Source organism: Haemaphysalis longicornis, unplaced genomic scaffold, assembly GCF_048455015.1.
Source record: "Haemaphysalis longicornis isolate Haplotype H1 unplaced genomic scaffold, Haemaphysalis longicornis Haplotype H1 scaffold_2, whole genome shotgun sequence".
Lineage (NCBI taxonomy): Eukaryota > Metazoa > Arthropoda > Arachnida > Ixodida > Ixodidae > Haemaphysalis > Haemaphysalis longicornis.
Window position 1 is genome coordinate 151,704,106 of NW_027526295.1, and position 17,474 is coordinate 151,721,579.

Consider the following 17,474-nt stretch of genomic DNA (forward strand, 5'->3'; position numbering starts at 1 on the left):
GTTTGACAAGAAAGGTGAGCGCATAAGAGTTCGTACATGAATCAAAGCCAGGTCTCCGCAGCAGGAGCCAAGTGCATTAGTCTCGCCACGCTGCCTGAGCACATCACCAGTGGCGGAACAAAAGTTAGCCTAGAGTGCACTGCTGACATCATAGTGCGCGACAGGCAAACTTGACGACATCCCCAACACTCTGATTCTGGAGGAGCTGGGGCATGAAGTGTCGCCAGTCTGCCTGTCGAAGTAACTCACGCCAAAAGATGAAGAAATAAAGGAGAAGAAAGAGGTGCTGACACAGTCTAGCAGTAAAAAGTTTCCAGTGAGTACTGCCAGGGGAAGCCTTCAAAGTCTTCAAAAGTTTATGTGTGGACACAGTAAGGTAAGTGTGACACAACGACCCATGATCAAAGGAGTACTTTGTTGGTGGCACTTGTAGCTTACTTCACTTGACGCCATTGTATGGCTGTGCTGGCGACACCAGCACAGAGCTGCATTAACTGCAGTGGTGGGGATATTGTGCCAACTGTGAGCTCGAATAGGTTAAATGTATTTCAGTCACTCGGATGCATCTTCCATTATTTAATAAAACAGTGTTGCCCTGAAACTCCTTGGAAAAATGTTTAGCACGGCTGGTGACTTCACCAAGGTCATTTGGTCTCCGTATTTTCATGTAGCAACTAACTGGAGCTGCACAATCTCATTTACTGCAAAGACAGATTGAGCTGCTGTACTGTAGAGTAACAGGGAAACCGCGCTTTGTAATTTTTGATTGGCTATCTACCAATGCCGGCAGTAAAGCAATTTCTCTGCACTTTGCAGATGGTAAGGAATTGCTGTGAACTAATGTATCATTTCAATTTAACTTGGCTGCCACAGTCACGCCTCTGGAGGTCAATTCAATTAGATGGCAAAAAACATCCCGGGTCTGAATGTTCGGCATGGTTCAGTTCTTAGTTTTTAGTGTCAATCAAAAATTTCAGTGCTTGTGACACGCACGTATGCGCAAATACATTTGCGTGAGTGCATCAAAGTGCAGAGTGGGAACATGAGAACAGAATTAGGTGGCATTGTGCTTTTGTTTACAACACAACCGTGCCCACTTTTTTTTTCGGGAGACTGGTAGTTGTGCCGGCGTGAGAGTCAAATTGCAGCCACGGCATGTGTGTACCTTTACTGCTAGAGAAATAGCTTGAATTGTTTGCCACGTGAAGCGTTGCCCAGAACAGGGCAAAGCTGCAGTGAGGGGACCTGCAGCGAGTGCAGCATGATCGAGCAGCTTCATTACATTTAACAATGTTAGCGGCTAAGGCGTCGTGCTACTGAGCCCAAGGACGTGGGTTCGATTCCAGCCTCAGTGGCTGCTTTTGCCAGTGTTGCAAGATTTTGGTGCACGTTAAAGATCCCCAGGTGCTCAGAATTAATCCGGAGCCCTCCACTATGGTGTGCCTCATGGTCCAGGTGTAGCTTCGGCGTATTAAACTCCAATAATCTGAATTTTGGGCATTTAACAATGTGAGCAATGTTCAACAATGCTACATGGGTTGAGGTGCCCCTTTGGATATCGGAAAAAAAGTCTTGTGTGATCTTTGTTATTTTTTTGGTTCCCTGCAGATGATGCATGCAGTGAAGCCTCAGGAAGACTACGTCTTCGCAGCACTAGTCACTGTGTTCCAGATACATCGAAACCAGGGACCAGGGTAAGGATCAGTTTTTGTCATGTCATGGTCTCTTTGCAGCTACCCATCACAGTTGGGAAACAGGGGTGTAGTGAACCTTAGATGGCTGTAAAAGGGGTTTTTAAGTAGTCTAGATTTAGTCATGCTACTAGTGACACAGTAATGCAAAGCAGCACGTCACTTAAATGCATGTGTGTGTGTAAGCATATGTGTACGCGTACAGCCTATTAAAATTAAGAGTGTCGACTGAACATAGAAAATCCAGCGATCAAGAGTGACAATGAAGGCATACAGGAAGTCGTCCGTCTCTTTCTTGCGTGCATGAAAATAGGGACCTCTTAAATTGCATGACAGAAAATAGAGAAAAATTTGTGACCCAGATAAGATTTGAGCCCGCAATATTGCACAAATTTTTCTGTGGGGCTTTCTCTACTGCGCGCTGCAGCGAAACCTGCTCACTTTAGCCTTGGCTATTTGCATGCCCGACAAACTGCATAGATTGCAAGTTGCAATTGCAGAGGGAATTGGGAAAAGCGGGTGGGTAAGTTCACTTCGCCTTGGGGAAGTGGTCACATGCATTCTCATAGTTTGCATAGCCATCTGTGTGAGACAGTGACAGTTGAGAGTCCCCAAGTACATTCTTTTTTTGGTCTCTGTGCAGGGACATCCTTGTCTTTTGCACTGGCCAGGAAGAAATTGAGTCTGTGGTCCGACATGCCAGGGAAACGAGGCTCCAGCTTGAACCAGGTACGTTTCTGCCACCACCACGACCACCACTGCTGCTGCTGCTCGTTTCTACTGTACAGTCTTCCGCAAACAGACTCACGAGAGAAAGAACTCCATCGGTAATATAATCAATACAAATCGAAAAACAGTGGAGGACCTAATACGGACCCTTGAGTTACACCGGATGTCTGGGGCTCTTGAGGGCTTATAGTCTGCTATATGTCAGAAGGACTGATTTTCTTCTAATTTCTTTTATTTTTGGGTTACCGTAACTATCTTGTTCTACTGCAGACCTTATTTTACTGTATGACATACAGCAAGGTTGTACACAAGGTTGTACACAGCAAGGTTGAGTCGAATGGCCTTCGAAATTTCAAATGCCATTCGAACTGACCGGAGTTCCGCCGGTCTACGCGACGATTCTCCAAGGCAGTTGAAAATTTTTGTGTTTGCCCACCATGTCTTTATGTCGCCACTGCTGCCCGGTTTCGTTCTCATAGCTTGACAAAAAAAATTTTGTTAGATTTAAACAAGGCCAAGAAACGCAATTGTTAGCGATAAAATTGATAACCTATAACAAAACATGCACAAAAAAGGTTTTTTTTTTTTTTTTTTGCTTTGCTTTGCCGGTGTTGAGAGTACCAGTTACCTTGTTGTTTCGTATTTCAATGGATATAAAATAAAAACTAATTAAAATGATTGAGGTATTAGTGCACTTTCAACACCAAGTTTTACTTGTAAATAACTGTCTTCGTAATTGCGGCATGCGGAAACTGCGCCCCAAGAGTTCGAGCGTTCGCGTTTCAGAGGCCTTTGAGAACTTGTGAGGTCGTTGGTGGTGCTGCTTTGACTCAAATGGCATTTCAACCAAATGGCTTTGAAAAACATTGTGTTGCAGTTAAAAGGTGTCATTTGAGTCAAATGACATTCAATTCAAAGGCCTTCAAAATGCTTGTGTAGCACAGGTATTAAACATGTGTAACATTACAGCTTAGAAACAGCACTTTCTTTCTTTTTTTTCTTCCTTTTGTTTTTTTCTTTTATTTTCTCTCTCACTCTTCTGACCTTGTAGACCCTTGCTGTCCATGCTGGTCTTATGAAAATGACCAAGTTTCAATGGTTCGTATGTGAGGCTAATGCGTGTTGTGCCTCTAGCATTACAAGGCACATTCACACTTGCCTTTATTGCCTTAGCCATCTTTTTCTTCCCGCACATGGGCTACCGGGTCAGCTGGACCTCCAAAGAAACTTGGCAATGTTAATGCTGTTTTTCTTTGTCATGTCTCGTTTCACAGATGAGCAGAACATCCTGGCCCTACCCCTGTATGCTGCCCTCCCTTCAAGCCTCCAGCTAAAGGTGTTTGAGCCAACGCCAAAGGTGCGTACCCAGTTGGCAAGCTAGTTTGCAAAAAGGTTTATTTGGAATTAGGGGTGTAGGCAAGTTGAAGTTTTCTTTAGCTACCGTCTGCTGGGGCAAAAAAATCGGCTAGGAGGCACACAGTAACAGTTGCCTAGGTGTGCCGAAGAAAATGCTTTCTTTAGGCTGCCTAACGACTGCCATCAAGCCATCAGGCTGCCATCAAGCTTGGTTGGAAAAAAAAAAGAGCTTCTGTGCATGTTTGCATGTGTGTGTGTGTGTGTGTGTGTGTGTGTGTGTGTGTGTGTGTGTGCGTGTGCGTGTGCGTGTGCGTGTGTGTGTGTGTGTGTTGGTTTTTGTGTTGCTTGCTGTATGGTGTGGTAACGGGGCTGTTGTTGGCCACCCTGTGTGGCCTCTCTCTTCTGGAACAGGGCTGGAGGAAGGTGATCTTTTCAACGAACATAGCCGAGACGTCCATCACCATTCCTGGCATCAAATATGTGGTCGACACTGGAGTGGTCAAGGAGAGGTAATGCTCTGAACAGCTGCCTATCTTAATTGACAAGCCCTGCAAATATCCCTGGCGGCTTGGCATGTCTTTAGACAAGCCTGCCTCTTGTTGCTAAAAGGGAGAGGGCATCTACAGATACATCACTTTCCTAGCACGGCTTGCGAAGACTAGATTTAGGTGGTTGAAATTTTGATTGATATAATATATAAGATATAGTGGGTGCTCGTGGCATTTTTCTTTGCTGCATGGCAAGAGTTTGATTTCTTTGCTGGGGCAGCCGCTTTTCTGATGAAGGTGAAAAAAGCAAAAACGCCTGTGTATTCAAGATTTCGGTGCACGTTAAAGATCCTCGGGTGGTCAAAATGAATCCAAAGCCCTCCACTACGGCGCGCCTCATCGCCAGTGTAGCATCGGCGTGTTAAACCTCAAAATCAATTAGGAATTGCTTTGAAACTTCTGAATGGGCAAAGTAGAGTTTCAATACGGACTGTGCAAGCCTTACTTAATTTCCACTTGGAAGATAGTTAACTTATTTTAAACTCTGTCTGTCTAACAGATACTCAAAAATATCCGTCAACATCTCGAACACCTTGTAATCATTGCATCAATATGCTCAAGCAAAGCTGTTATTTCGGTAACTGTCAAGGCCTTCTACCAAAAATAGTGCAAGGCCTTGACGGTCATCAAAATAACATCTTTGTTTGAGCATATTGATGCAATGATTACAAGGTGTTTGAGAGTTGTACTGATTCACCTGATGGCAGTGAGGACCTAGAAGATAGTACACCTTCATTGTTAGAGACAATGTAGGGCAACATCATGGGACAGCCAAAGTAATGCATTGCGTGTACTAAATGTGAATTTTTGTTTTGTTTTTGCTTTATATGAATGTAAAAACAAAAAACCACCAGTTTCCAGCCTCTTGCATTGCCCACCCTTCCCCACTCGACTTCTTGTCTTAGTTTGTGCCAGACTGTCATCTAAATTCATTTCTCTTCTAATTGCTTCCCATTTTAAAGTGCAGCGCTTCTTGTCTCTTCACCTCTTTTAGAGTAAACCTAATGCACTGTGAGCATACGCTGACCGTACCAACCTTGCTTCCAGGACATACCAACCAGAGACGGGGCTCGAGGTGCTCAAGGTGAGGAAGATATCAAAGGCACAAGCGTCGCAGAGAGCCGGCAGAGCAGGTCGAGAGTGCAGGTAAGATGAGCCACCCACACTCATCAATCATCCTTTGGCTCCTCATGGGTCTAAACTGTGGGCAGTATGTGGTGCAATTTAGATGAAATTGAGAGACTGGCCTTGAGTGTCCTGTGGGATTATTTAGGTTTAAATTCAAGCAGTATGTGATGCGTAGCGTAATCCAAGGGAGTGCAAGAAACTGGCACAAATTGATCACAACCTACCGAATTTTAAATCTAGTTCAACATATCCAGTGAAATTTAACATTATGTAACAGAGCACCCTTTAGGTGTGCTCAGGTACAATGATAAACAGCACGTAATGTGAAGTGAACATTGGGCTAATGCAAGCAACTGGATGTTTGCTTCTTGTGTTTATTCCGGTTGCTCTGTATATTGCGCAGCACTTTACCACATAACAAACTTGTCGGCCATGTACAGGTAAATTTTATTAAAGGAACACCGGTGTAATGAGTTATTGGATATATTGAACTAGATTTAAAATTTGGTAGGTTGTGATTGATTCTTGTGAGGGTTAAACAAAACCAAAAAGAAGTTGTGATGTGGTATCACTTAAAGACAGGTTTTTTTTTTTGGGGGGGGGGGGGGAAGGTAAACAGTACGTCACCTGAGATAAGAAAGCCTAAGATTTTCAGAGCCTGTTCAAAGCCTTCCATAGCAATGCACCTCAGAAGATACTTTGATCTATATAAGGTGCTTTTTTCTGAAAGAGTTCACCTTGCTTTTGCCTTGTTGGTACTTACTGGCTCTTCCTTTAGACACTTAATCTTAGTCATTATTTGTGGTTGCTGTGGCAAAGTATGCCTTCTGGCCGTCAAGCAAGTAAGTAGCAAAAAAAAAAAAGGACATAGACAGTTTCAACATCAGAGTTTGAGAGCGTAGTTCTTGCATGGCTATAGAACCTGTGCAGCTAATCAGCTCTTATTCTTTTGGGAAGAAGAACTTAGTGCTCTATGCTCTTTTAAACAGACGTATTGCAGCCTAATTAAGTCTTGCACTTGTAATCATGCGAGGTATTTTTCTTTTCTCCTTAGTGGCGTGTGCTACAGGCTCTACACCAAGGTGCAGTACGAGGCCATGCGAGAGCACGGGGTTCCCGAAATCCAGAGGTATGAATATGACATCCTCCTTGCTCTCAGTTCCACCGTCTTTCTTATAAATGTGACTTTTAGGTTGTTCTGTTCTCTTGTTGGACGTGTCTCTCGTGTATACCATGGCATTAAAGTGCCATTACTCATGTACAGGCTGGTACGAATCGGCCAGCGCCTCCGTACTTTCCCGCAGCACTCCGCGGCTGTGCGGCGAAGCCACCTCGTGCGCCTTTCTGCCGTCAGCAAGAAAGGCACACCATGTCAGTGACAAGTTGCCACCATGTTGGTGACAAGTTGCGACAAGCCGCGTCAGATGCTTCGCTTTCGGCGCATTTCAAAACTTCGGCGGCTGCCGGCGAGGCTCGTCTCCGCGCTCTTCAAGGACACAGAGGCCCCGCGAACTCAACGGAGTCCTCCTCTCTCCCCTCTCCCGGACTCAACGTGCGCCGAGGCTATGAACGACTAACGAACTCTGGAAAGAGCGTTGTGTGTGTCTGTGACGTTCGTGGCGTGTTGCAGCTTGTTGCGTTTTGACCGTTACCGCTTTTGGGTATAAATAGACCCCCGCAAGCGTTGTAAACCATTCCTGTTTGAGCAGCGAATCGATGCTGTCGCTCTGCTCGAGTCCTGTATTGTAACCTCGCCCGTCGGGGCATTGTTCTTTGGCTTCGGCTCACCTCTCGCTATGAAGTAAACAGTTACGTTGGCCTATCAGCTCTGGACCTCTTCCCGGCTGCAGTCGGCCTTCACGGTCGCAACAACTGGTTGGCAGCGGTTGGATGGCAACTTCATAACACCTGAAGCCAGCGGTGCGAGACCCAACATCACGGACGTCAAGGCGGCTTCGGACTTCGCAGAATTCACGGCGGTCAAGGGTGAGTGCGGGACTTTTCTTCACTGAGTTTTACCAGGCTTCTGAGGATAGCTGGTAGGGCGTGTGTTTTTGTCGCGTGGGTTATTCGCGCAAAACATTTTTGGAGCAGTGGGAAAGCAGTACTCTAGACCGGCCATGAATTTGAAGGCGTTGAAAAAAACTGCAGTTGTTGGAGCTTGCAAAAGAGTTGCGCTTGGATGTTACGGACGCGCTGAGAAAGCCAGAGCTGATACAGGCTATACTCGCTGTTGGGGCTGACGATGATGAGCTGTCGGAGTGCATTGAGCTTATCAATGACAGGGAGGCCGCTAAACGTCAGGCTGCAGCTGCAGAGGCAGAACGCGAGGAGAAAAAGTGAGAACGAGAGCTCGAAAGGCAGAAATAAGAACAGGAACGCAAGGAAAGAAAGCAAGTACAAGAGCTCGAGTGGCAGAAACAAGAACAGGAACGCAAGAAAAGAATACGCGATCTGGAACTCAAACACAAGGAAAAGATGCGATGGTACTCCCTCAATATCGAGCGAATCCGAAGGGAAAGAAAGAAGCTCGAAAGAGAGAGACTCCAACGGGAGAACAAGCTCTAGACCTAGAGCATGAAATTCAACTCGAGCAGGAAGAAGTGAAGCCCGAGTTAGAATTGTTGCTCCAAAAAGACCTCGTTGTCGAGGAAAGCACCGTGCGAGCGCTGCCAGTAGCAGACGCTCGGGAGCGCGAGTCGGAGGCGACGGTTGCGGCCCAGCAGCGCAGCAAGGTTGCCGAGAGAGATAACGACGGCGCATTAGCTCAGACTGTCGGCAGAGGCGGCAGAGGGCAGTGCATGTCCACCGAGTGCAATAATGCGTTGGCGTTTGTTTTGGAGATCTCGGCAGAGTGTTCGGACGGTTCAAATTCGCGGGAGGCCTTGGGAACGGCTACCGACTTGAACGTGAACATTTCGCGAGATAGTGACGTTTCGCAGGAATGCGTAAACGATGAGGTTACCGAGAGGCCGCACGAGTCCGCTGAAACGGAGGTTGTTCCTTCGGACGGTAGTGCAGAAACGAGCGACGTGGTGGGAAAGCCTGCAGCCGAGGCAGCGAACAGTTTGCACGGTTCAGTTGGGAGTCATGACGATCTCGCCACTGGGCAAGCCGATGCCGTCCTGCCACCACCTCAGGTAACTGACCTCGAGCAACGGCCAGCCAAGCTCGTAGAGATTCAGGTGGCTGGGGCGGCTGAGCCGTCTTTCGAGACAGGGCCAGCCTGGTTGTAGTGTAGTTCTGGCAGTGAGGAAGGAGAACGGGAACACGCTTCGGTCTTCGCGTGCTGAGGCTGTCGCTGAAAGCGCGAGGGACGACGAGGTAGTGGCTGTTGGGAACTACAAGGTGTCTAAAGAGCTCGTCGTGCCCGTTTCACTCCCAGCTGATGCTCCCGATGATAGGCCAACATCGGCTGAGCTAGTTGAGGTTCCGGTGTCGCCTGTGGCAGAGCCGAAGTCGGGAACCGACCAGCCTAGAGGAGAGAACGAAAACGCGTTCCGTCGTTTGCTTGCCGAACGCTTTCGTAAAAAGGCGAGCAACAAGGAGATAGCAAAAACTTCCGCGGGTACTTGCGGCGCGTGTTTCAGTGCGGGCACGCCGAGGGGCAAAGCCGTGAGCTCGCATCGCGCCAAGGGAACGCCGCCTCAAAGGAGTGCGCGCCTCTCGTATGAACGGTGGAAAATCCCGCTTGCTCCTCCGCGCGCTCAACTGTTCTCGAAGGGGAACGGCCGGTGTCCTCTCACGCGGTCGCAGTCTCTTTCAGAGAACGGGTGCACCTAAAGTGCGGTACAAAAAGGGGAAACTGAATGGCAATGCTGATGGCTTAAGTCGGAGTCCTTAAGGCAAGAAATGGCCTGTAGACGCCCGACTTTCTCAAGTTCATTGTTTTTCCTGACGCAGGTTTCGCCCTTTACGATTACATTTCTTTTTGTGTGGGACATTTTCAATCACGCGAAATGTCACCTTTCAAGTTTGTGCACTTGTCTAAAGTACTGCTGGGCTAAAATATAACTAGTGTAGTTAGTTATTAGCGTATTTTTTCGCAACTAAAAGCCTGGTAGAGCTTCAGTGTGGATTTGTCTTCGCACTTGCCAGCGATGCGGTTGTGTCTTCCTGTGTTGTTCTGTTGCTTGCCTGACCAAGCCAGAGACGTTCTTGGGGAGCCACTACTCGTCCAGTGACCCGGCCGGTGAAGCTCCAGCACGGTGTCGTACAGCCCAGGCCTGCAGTCGAGCGTCTGCCGAACACTTCACTTCGACAGCATCCCTCCGGACAACGGTTGAAGACCCTTATCCATCGGGATCTCGGACCCCCGGCGGAGAAGCTGTTACGAATCGGCCAGTGCCGCCGTACTTTCCCGCAGCACTCCACGGCTGTGCGAAGCCACCTCGTGCGCCTTTCTGCCGTCAGGCGCCACCATGTCGGTGACAAGTTGCGACAAGCCACGTCAGACGCGTTGCTTTCGGCGCATTTCAAAACTTCGGCGGCTGCCGGCGAGGCTCGTCTCCACGCTTTTCAAAGACACAGAGGCCCCGCGAACTCAGCGGAGTCCTCCTCTCTCCCTTCTCCCGGACTCAACGTGCGCCGAGGCTATGAACGGCTTACGAACTCTGGAAAGAGCGTTGTGTGTGTCTGTGACGTTCGTGGCGTGTTGCCGCTTGTTGCGTTTTGACCGTTACCGCTTTTGGGTATAAATAGACCCCCGCAAGCGTTGTAAACCATTCCTGTTTGAGCAGCGAATCGATGCTGTCACTCTGCTCGAGTCCTGTATTGTAATCTCGCCCGTCGGGACATTGTTCTTTGGCTTCGGCTCACCTCTCGCTATGAAGTAAACAGTTACGTTAGCCTACGGCTTCTGGACTTCTTCACGGCTGCAACAGCGGCTGGCCGCTCGCATCATACACGCTACCACTCGTATGTCCGAGGCCACGGAGATCGGATCGGCTGCCCCCGCCCGGTCTCAACAAGGCTCAGTTTCACATTGACAGTTATGGGCTGCAGACAACGCTTATCAGCTTATATGTAGAACCTGAAACAAATGTAGTGCATTGCTGAATTCTTTGGAATGTAGCATGATGCTTACGAAGTATTGACTTCTTGGATGAGGATAATGTCTGAGAAAGACACCTCGGTTGTGCACATTGGTTTTTGTTTTCCAACTGGACACTGTTCTTGGCAATTTCGGGGCTAGTATAGGGCAATCTTGTCTTGTGTCACGTATGCCTGAACTAGTTAAAAAGGCTCAAAAGTGGAATAACAAGTTGACTTGCATTGGTAGATTCTTGTATTGATAAAACACAAATGTGCTGTTCACTGCTGCAGTTGAGTAACTGCGCAGAAAATTCTGAAAACCGTGAAAACGGGTATTAAACATAATCAAACAAGCTGCCTTACTGCCATTGTCAAGCTTTGGTTCAATTCCCATTTCAATCAAATGCTTTGTGTTTGCATATAAGCGCAGCCAAATGTTTTATGCGAGTGCTATTGCCTTTTCTTGTGTCAACATGCACATATGCAACTGCCTGCAGCTAAAGTCGTGATATTATTTGCGCAGTTGACCAAGCTTTGAAGTTGGCCACCTGATTACATGAATGATCCCCACCAACTGCATGTGTGTTTCCCATAACTTCTCTTAGATGGCAGCAACCCACAAGCTCCCTTGTGTTGCAAGGGGCTGTTCGTCATTTGTTTGGAGCTAGTCAGCAGTCTTTGTGACGCGTTCTTTTTGTCACGAAAAAGATCAGACGAAACTGGAGACAGAAATGGAGAAATTTATTGTTGAACAAACAGAGTATCGTTCTGTGTTGAAAAAAAAAAATGTTACTGGGATCTTCCGTCCATGGTGGTTGCTTTTCTTCTAAAGAAGGCGAAAAGCGAAAGTGCCTGTGTGTTGAGATTTCGGCGCACGTTAAAGATTCCTGCAGGTGGTCAAAATTAATCCGGAGCCCTCCACTATGGCGCGCCTCATCGTCTGCGTTGCATCGGCGCGTTAAACCCCACAATCAATCAATCAATCAATCTATTTACCGTAATTACCCGATCCTAACGCGCCCCCGATTCTAACGCGCACCCTATTTTCCTGGCAAAAAAACCGAAAAAACTTGCACTTCTGATTGTAACGCGCACGGAACTTTGTGAGCAAGAAAAACGAATGCGAGATAAACGGGCGATTTATTTCTCGAAGTAATCTCACCCATCTCCCTCCTCGTCGCTCTCCGCTGACCACAACATCTCGTCCTTGGTGCCGTCAAGCGCGTTCGCAATGCCACACTTCATAACGAACGTTATGAAGTGTGACACCTCGCACGTTCATCCTGCGAACTTCTTCAGAGGCACACGCTTCAGCCGACCACTCGTTTTGAACGCGCGAGAGCCGCTGCTGCCATTGCTGTTATAAAGTGCGCAAGTGGAACAATTTGACGATTTGTGTGAACGCCCACAGAAAAGCCTGGGCGCCTATGCTTCCTGCGTCCGAAAAATTGTTGCTAAAAGCTTTGGCGCCATCTTGATATGGCGATGGGCGAGACGAAATTTCCGTTGTTTCGGCAGTTTCGGTTTCGTATCCGATTCTAACGCGCATGCGATTTTTCGACCTATTTTTCCGGAGAAAAGGTGCGCGTTAAAATCGGGTAATTACGGTATGTATTGATGGATTATTGATTGTTGAATATTGATTGGTAAATTATTACTTCAAAGCAAAAAGAAAAACAAGCTTTCAAAACAGGAAGCCATTGAGAACTGGTTGTGTTCAACAGCGCCACCCTACAAACATTTGCTTCAAAACAGTGCAACAACAACAAAAAATAAAATTCACTACAGAAGGCAGAAAAGGCATACATGGGTGCTGACTGACCATCTAATATATTGTCGTGATACCGTATACACAAAAGCAGGTGTTAAGACAGAAGTAAAAGGCGTAAAAGCATATGGAAATTCCTGATGGCCTCAGTTCAGATAACTGCCTAACAGATTTCCCTCCTGTTGTAAACTGATAAATCTACCTACTAATGCAGAATCTCCTTCTGCATTAAATTAACACCCTAATCTTGTTTTGTGCCTTATGAAGGCTTCATACAGGTCACGTATATGCCGTTCTTTGTAGTCTTCCAACTGTACTTGCATAAAGGCACATTTGCTGCTTGTGTGCCGATTGTCACCATGTCAGTTATCCTGTTATCCACCTGCTCAGGGGCTTTTTGCCTATGCTGCAAAATACAGGGTTGGTGCAACCAGTCGCGTGCAGCCATTGCACTTGTGTGTCATGGCTCTCAGGAAGAGGCAATAGCTGCTCTCGGGAATGCCCCAAACAGGTCGAGCCTCCATCCCTGTCCTAAAATCTCTGAGATTGCCGGGGAAATTACTCACTCTCCACTTCATGCAGCAATACAGCCTTTGTCAAGCCAGCGATCCCAAAGTGCCTACTATGCTTGGTGTGACATGCATCTCAGTCTTCCTCAGTAACTGCAAATCAGGGCCTGTGGTGTCTTAAAGGGAAGGTGAAGCGGTTTTAGAATTAAAAGAAAAGTTGACTAGCAGCAAGTACACATTGAATAGTTCATGTGTACGAAATATTTTCGCAATACATGCCATAGAAGCGGTGCAATGAGCAAACAAAAGTGGCCCGATGCCCCGCCCCCATCTCGCCGCGCGATGCCGGAAGACCGAAGAGCGCGAGCGAAAACCGGCTGGAAAACGTCATACCTGGACTTCCGGCCGATTCGGCCGCCTCGGCCATGCTCTTTTCGCCGTGTTTCCTTGTGAATGATAATTGTTGTTGTTGCGGTTGATAGCACTCATTTGTACAATTTTCGTGTTCAAAAAGTATGCACGAACGCCAAACGAGGCATGTTATCATGCCGTATTCCTAAGCAGAATAATGCCACGCCGGGATGCTTGATAACATACGGAAGCGACAGCCGAGGTGGCTGTGCTTGATGACAGAGAATATACTACACTACGTTAAATACTTTGTAAACCGCTCCAATGCGGTTTTTTTTCTTTTTTTGATGCGACGGACGTGAATGTTCACATTAGATTCTAGATTTAGGAAGGATGGGGAATACTGCTGTACTTTGACCGGGGATGTTTCGTTCCATTCCAGAAACCAAGTCACATTTGTTCAGGAAATACTTGTTTCGTTAAACGTGTCGGTTTTCTTTCCCTATGGGCTCAGGACAGTGTTAAAAAAAACAATTTTTTGGCGAAACTAAAACAAGGGGCCAATCCTGATAGAAGTTCTCTCCAGGCTAAGAGGTAAACAGTATTCCTACAAAGTAAAAGAACCAAGACAACCAGATTGCTTATTTTGCAAGCATACATGTCACGATAAGGTGATGTTTGTCTGGAATTAAAAAAAAAAAACAGCACTCCGAACCACCACCGTGCCATAATTTCTGTTGACTGCGGGGGCCTAAATTTAGAAATCTAGAAATGCTGAAACAGGCCAAGGACTCATTATCACAAACGTTTGGTGATTGTTACCTAAAGTAACGTAACTACAACGTAACTGCCTTGTCCGACTGGTCTGTTAATTATAACGAGGTGGCCGTAATATTGTAGCAGAATGCGCAACGCACAAGCGAAAAGCAAGCCCTACTACAGCCAATAATGCTGAGCAGGCACTAGTATGCTGCAGTGTTTTCAGAATAAATGCATGTGAAGCAGTAAGACGCCACTGATCGAAGTGCAGCTAGCAATCGCGGAGGCACCGTAGCGCCGCTGCCGAAATTGTGCGCGCGTGTGGGTCTTTGTACGGGGATGAGTAACGGGGCTGGGGTGGGCGACAACGAACAAAGGAAATGCGGAAGCAGAGTCTGCTTGTTGGTTTATGCGTGTACCGGCAAGATGTGTCTCGCGTATACGTTTACAGCGCATGAACGCTATTTTTTCGCGCAGTGCACGTACGTGCTTTTCGCTGGTAGATTGTTTATAAAACGCCCATTAATCTTCGGCATAAATGGTTTTGTGTACAATAAGAAACAGTTAAGGCAGTACCTAATATTAACATAAGGTATAAAATCCCCCTATGCTGGTTGCCTAATTCAAAAATATTTTGATGGAACCCACTAGTCGACGTCACAGTCACTGCTTTGGGGTTCTCTGTCGTGTAAAGCAAATTTAAGCTCCAAGATAATTGAACCAACAGCCCGGGAAATTATAAAACAAACTTCTAGTCATGTGCGAAAATTAAACTGCAAGCTAAATTGCCGCAAAGGCAACCGTGCGATCGTTCGCAATGCTTCCGACAACCCGCGCGGCCGAAGGGTGTCCTCCTTTGACGTCATGACGGGCGCAACCAATCAGGGGCGTCAAAAGACGAAAAGCGCGCGTCTTTCAAACGGGGCCGCGCTTTTTGCAAGATAAATGCCACTTGGACTCATGTACGATAAATTTTAATGTGATATTCGGAATAAGTGCGCAAGGAACTATATAACTGTTAATCTAACTCAATTTTTTTGGAAAGCGCTTCAGCTTCCCTTTAACAAGAACTCCCTTGTTGTGTATCCGAGTTTTATGGTTCGGCCTGGGAAAGGGAAAATGCCCGCATGACACGTTTGTGAACACGTTTCCTCTGCTTTAGCCATCACACATCATGCAAGGTAGCACAAACCCTGTTTGGGATTTCTTGTTCTACTTTCCACAGCCGCAAGAAGTTCGGAGCGGGCGTAAGTTTAAAATTGTGAATGGTTTCCTTGTCTGCATTTGGGTAAACGATTACAAACCTTCTGTTGCTCCTTAGGTGCAGCCTTGCAGGTGTGGTCCTCCAGATGCTTGCCCTGGGCATCAAGGATGTCTTCGCCTTTGACTTCATGGACAAGCCCTCGGAAAAGGTAGTCCCCTCTCGCTCCCCACGCTCTCAGATATTTTCAGAGTGGACATTGTTCTCACTACTACGTGCACTGTTTGGCACCCAGATAAAAGGGCTGTTGAAGCTGAAACTAAATATGATGAGTACATTGTAAATGGGCTTGTTATTGCTTTTGTTGTTTGAAGCTGGGATCGGCAGTCACTGAAACTGTTGGCTTTATTGGAATAGTGTGGTCAGCCAAATTTTGAACTGTAGTATGTTTTTTATTTTGGCATCGGTCTCACATTTGGCTTCCTTTTAGAGGTTTTGGTTTTGTTGCTAATCAGGAGCGTGGCAGTTGCACTAAGAAATACAACACTGCCACAAACTTGCATTGTGAATTTTATAAGTTCCTAGCCAGTGTGAAAGAGTGATAGTAGTGGCAAGGTGCCCCGCTAACTGCAGTTATCATTTCTTTTTCCTCACTACTGCAGCATTTGATGGAGGCCTTAATCAGGCTACACCAGCTTGGGGCTGTGGAGAAGAAAGAAGAGCTTCAGGTAAGCTGCCGCATAACAAATTGCGAGAGATTTAGGGGCTGTTTACAAGGGGTCATGTTGTAAGTGAGGGACATATGACTAGAGTACTAGTCTGTATGTATAGCCAGTCCAAGGCGAATGTAAATACTGAATTAAGTCATGGGGATCTTGTGTCTCTTAATTAAGGGCAGATGGGTCTTTGGGGCCGAAAGACAGTCAAAAAATCATGATAAATCTAAAATCATGATAAATCTAAAATGGCCATGGATGCCCAGGGTGTCTAGCGACCGGGAAAACCGGGAAAAGTCAGGGAATTTTCGGCCACTGGGAAAAGTCAGGAAATGGTCAGGAAATTTTTCAATCAAGTAGTACCAGTCAGGGAAAATCACTTCGGGGCCTGTCCACACAGTTTTAGAATAGGGGAAACCTGTGTTGGAGGCCCTCAAGAAGCTACCGAACGCAACACGTTCGTGCGCGACGAAAGCGTGAACCGCATGAAACGTTTTCTGCTTTTTCTGCAAGCGAAAACGCGCCGCGCACGCCTGAGGCGCGCTGACGCCGCCGCGGAAACCACCCGCACGGTGCGTGCCGAGCGGCAGGCGCTGTCAACATCACGGCAGCACCGGCCGCGGTGTAGTGCAGTAGCTCCATCTTCCTCCATGGGTAGCTCCAACGACCGCTTCTAACCGCACGAAGAAAAGTCATAATTTAATAACAAGGCATTTAATAAGGCACAAACGCACTTGCATGTGTAGGAAAGGAGCCACGGCAGGCACGAAATCGTCGACGCGGCCGTGAAAATACCGCGCACAAATCGCGTGCCGAAACTTGCCGTGCGGTTTACGCAGCTCGCTTAGGTTGCTGGGTGCACTTGCGCAGAGGGACGATGTACCTAGGTGGTTCCAAAATCTCACGCAGAACGCATTTTTTTTTTTTTTTTTTTTCAGCGAATTTTAAAAGACCGCTTTTTTGGAGCCAATCTTGAAAGAACTTCTTTCTTATGACATCAGGAGCCAGAAATACATAATCAAAAAGGAACACGACATGGTTTAGCGTGAACCACATGGGGCGTTTTCTGCTCGCGAAAACGCACCGCGCACGTCACAGGTGCGCTGACGCTGCCGCGGAACCTCCCGCTTGCTGCGCGCGGTGCCGCCGGCGGCAGCAACATGGTGGCGGCTTCGACCCCGGAGTGGTGACGGGAGCTCGAGCGACCGCTACTAAGCGCTCTCTAAAATGCCGTATAAGGCACGCACGAAGTTGCTTGTGAGGTAAAGGAGCTTATAATTTGGGCGAAAATGGTACTATAAAACATCATCCGCGCCACTATAGTGAAAGCGCCATGCAACACCTGCCGGGGTGGTAAGGCTAAACATCTCCGGCGGAGCCAGCCGGCTGTCTCGAGAGCTTCAAAACTGCCGCCGTAAGGCGCGCGGCTCCCCATTGGCGCAAGTCGTCAGGCTCCTCCCACTGCCGCGCGCGACGCGCGTCATTTTTTGAGCGAGGCAGAAGCTACCGCACGCGCGAATCGTCGACATGGGCGTCCAAAAATCGCACGCGTAACGCCGACACGGCCAAATCGCGTGCAAAAACGCACCATGCTGTTCACGTTGCATGTCGAGCCAGGACAATCAAGAAAAATAGCGAAAGGTGCTCGCTGAAGCGCAACTTGAAGCTTCCATTCCGCAAGATG

General features: G+C 47.4%; 1 protein-coding gene across 1 annotated transcript in view; it reads left to right on the top strand.

Moving 5' to 3' along the window:
• LOC144169316 (ATP-dependent RNA helicase DHX33-like) overlaps nucleotides 1-17,474 on the top strand; it is a 43,822-nt gene that overhangs the window by 10,036 nt on the left and 16,312 nt on the right. Inside the window, exons 9-16 of the mRNA XM_077698406.1 lie at nucleotides 1,609-1,694; nucleotides 2,335-2,420; nucleotides 3,695-3,777; nucleotides 4,188-4,285; nucleotides 5,372-5,470; nucleotides 6,507-6,581; nucleotides 15,195-15,285; nucleotides 15,737-15,802. Of these exons, the coding sequence (XP_077554532.1) occupies nucleotides 1,609-1,694; nucleotides 2,335-2,420; nucleotides 3,695-3,777; nucleotides 4,188-4,285; nucleotides 5,372-5,470; nucleotides 6,507-6,581; nucleotides 15,195-15,285; nucleotides 15,737-15,802 (684 nt within the window). The remainder of the gene's footprint in view (nucleotides 1-1,608; nucleotides 1,695-2,334; nucleotides 2,421-3,694; nucleotides 3,778-4,187; nucleotides 4,286-5,371; nucleotides 5,471-6,506; nucleotides 6,582-15,194; nucleotides 15,286-15,736; nucleotides 15,803-17,474) is intronic.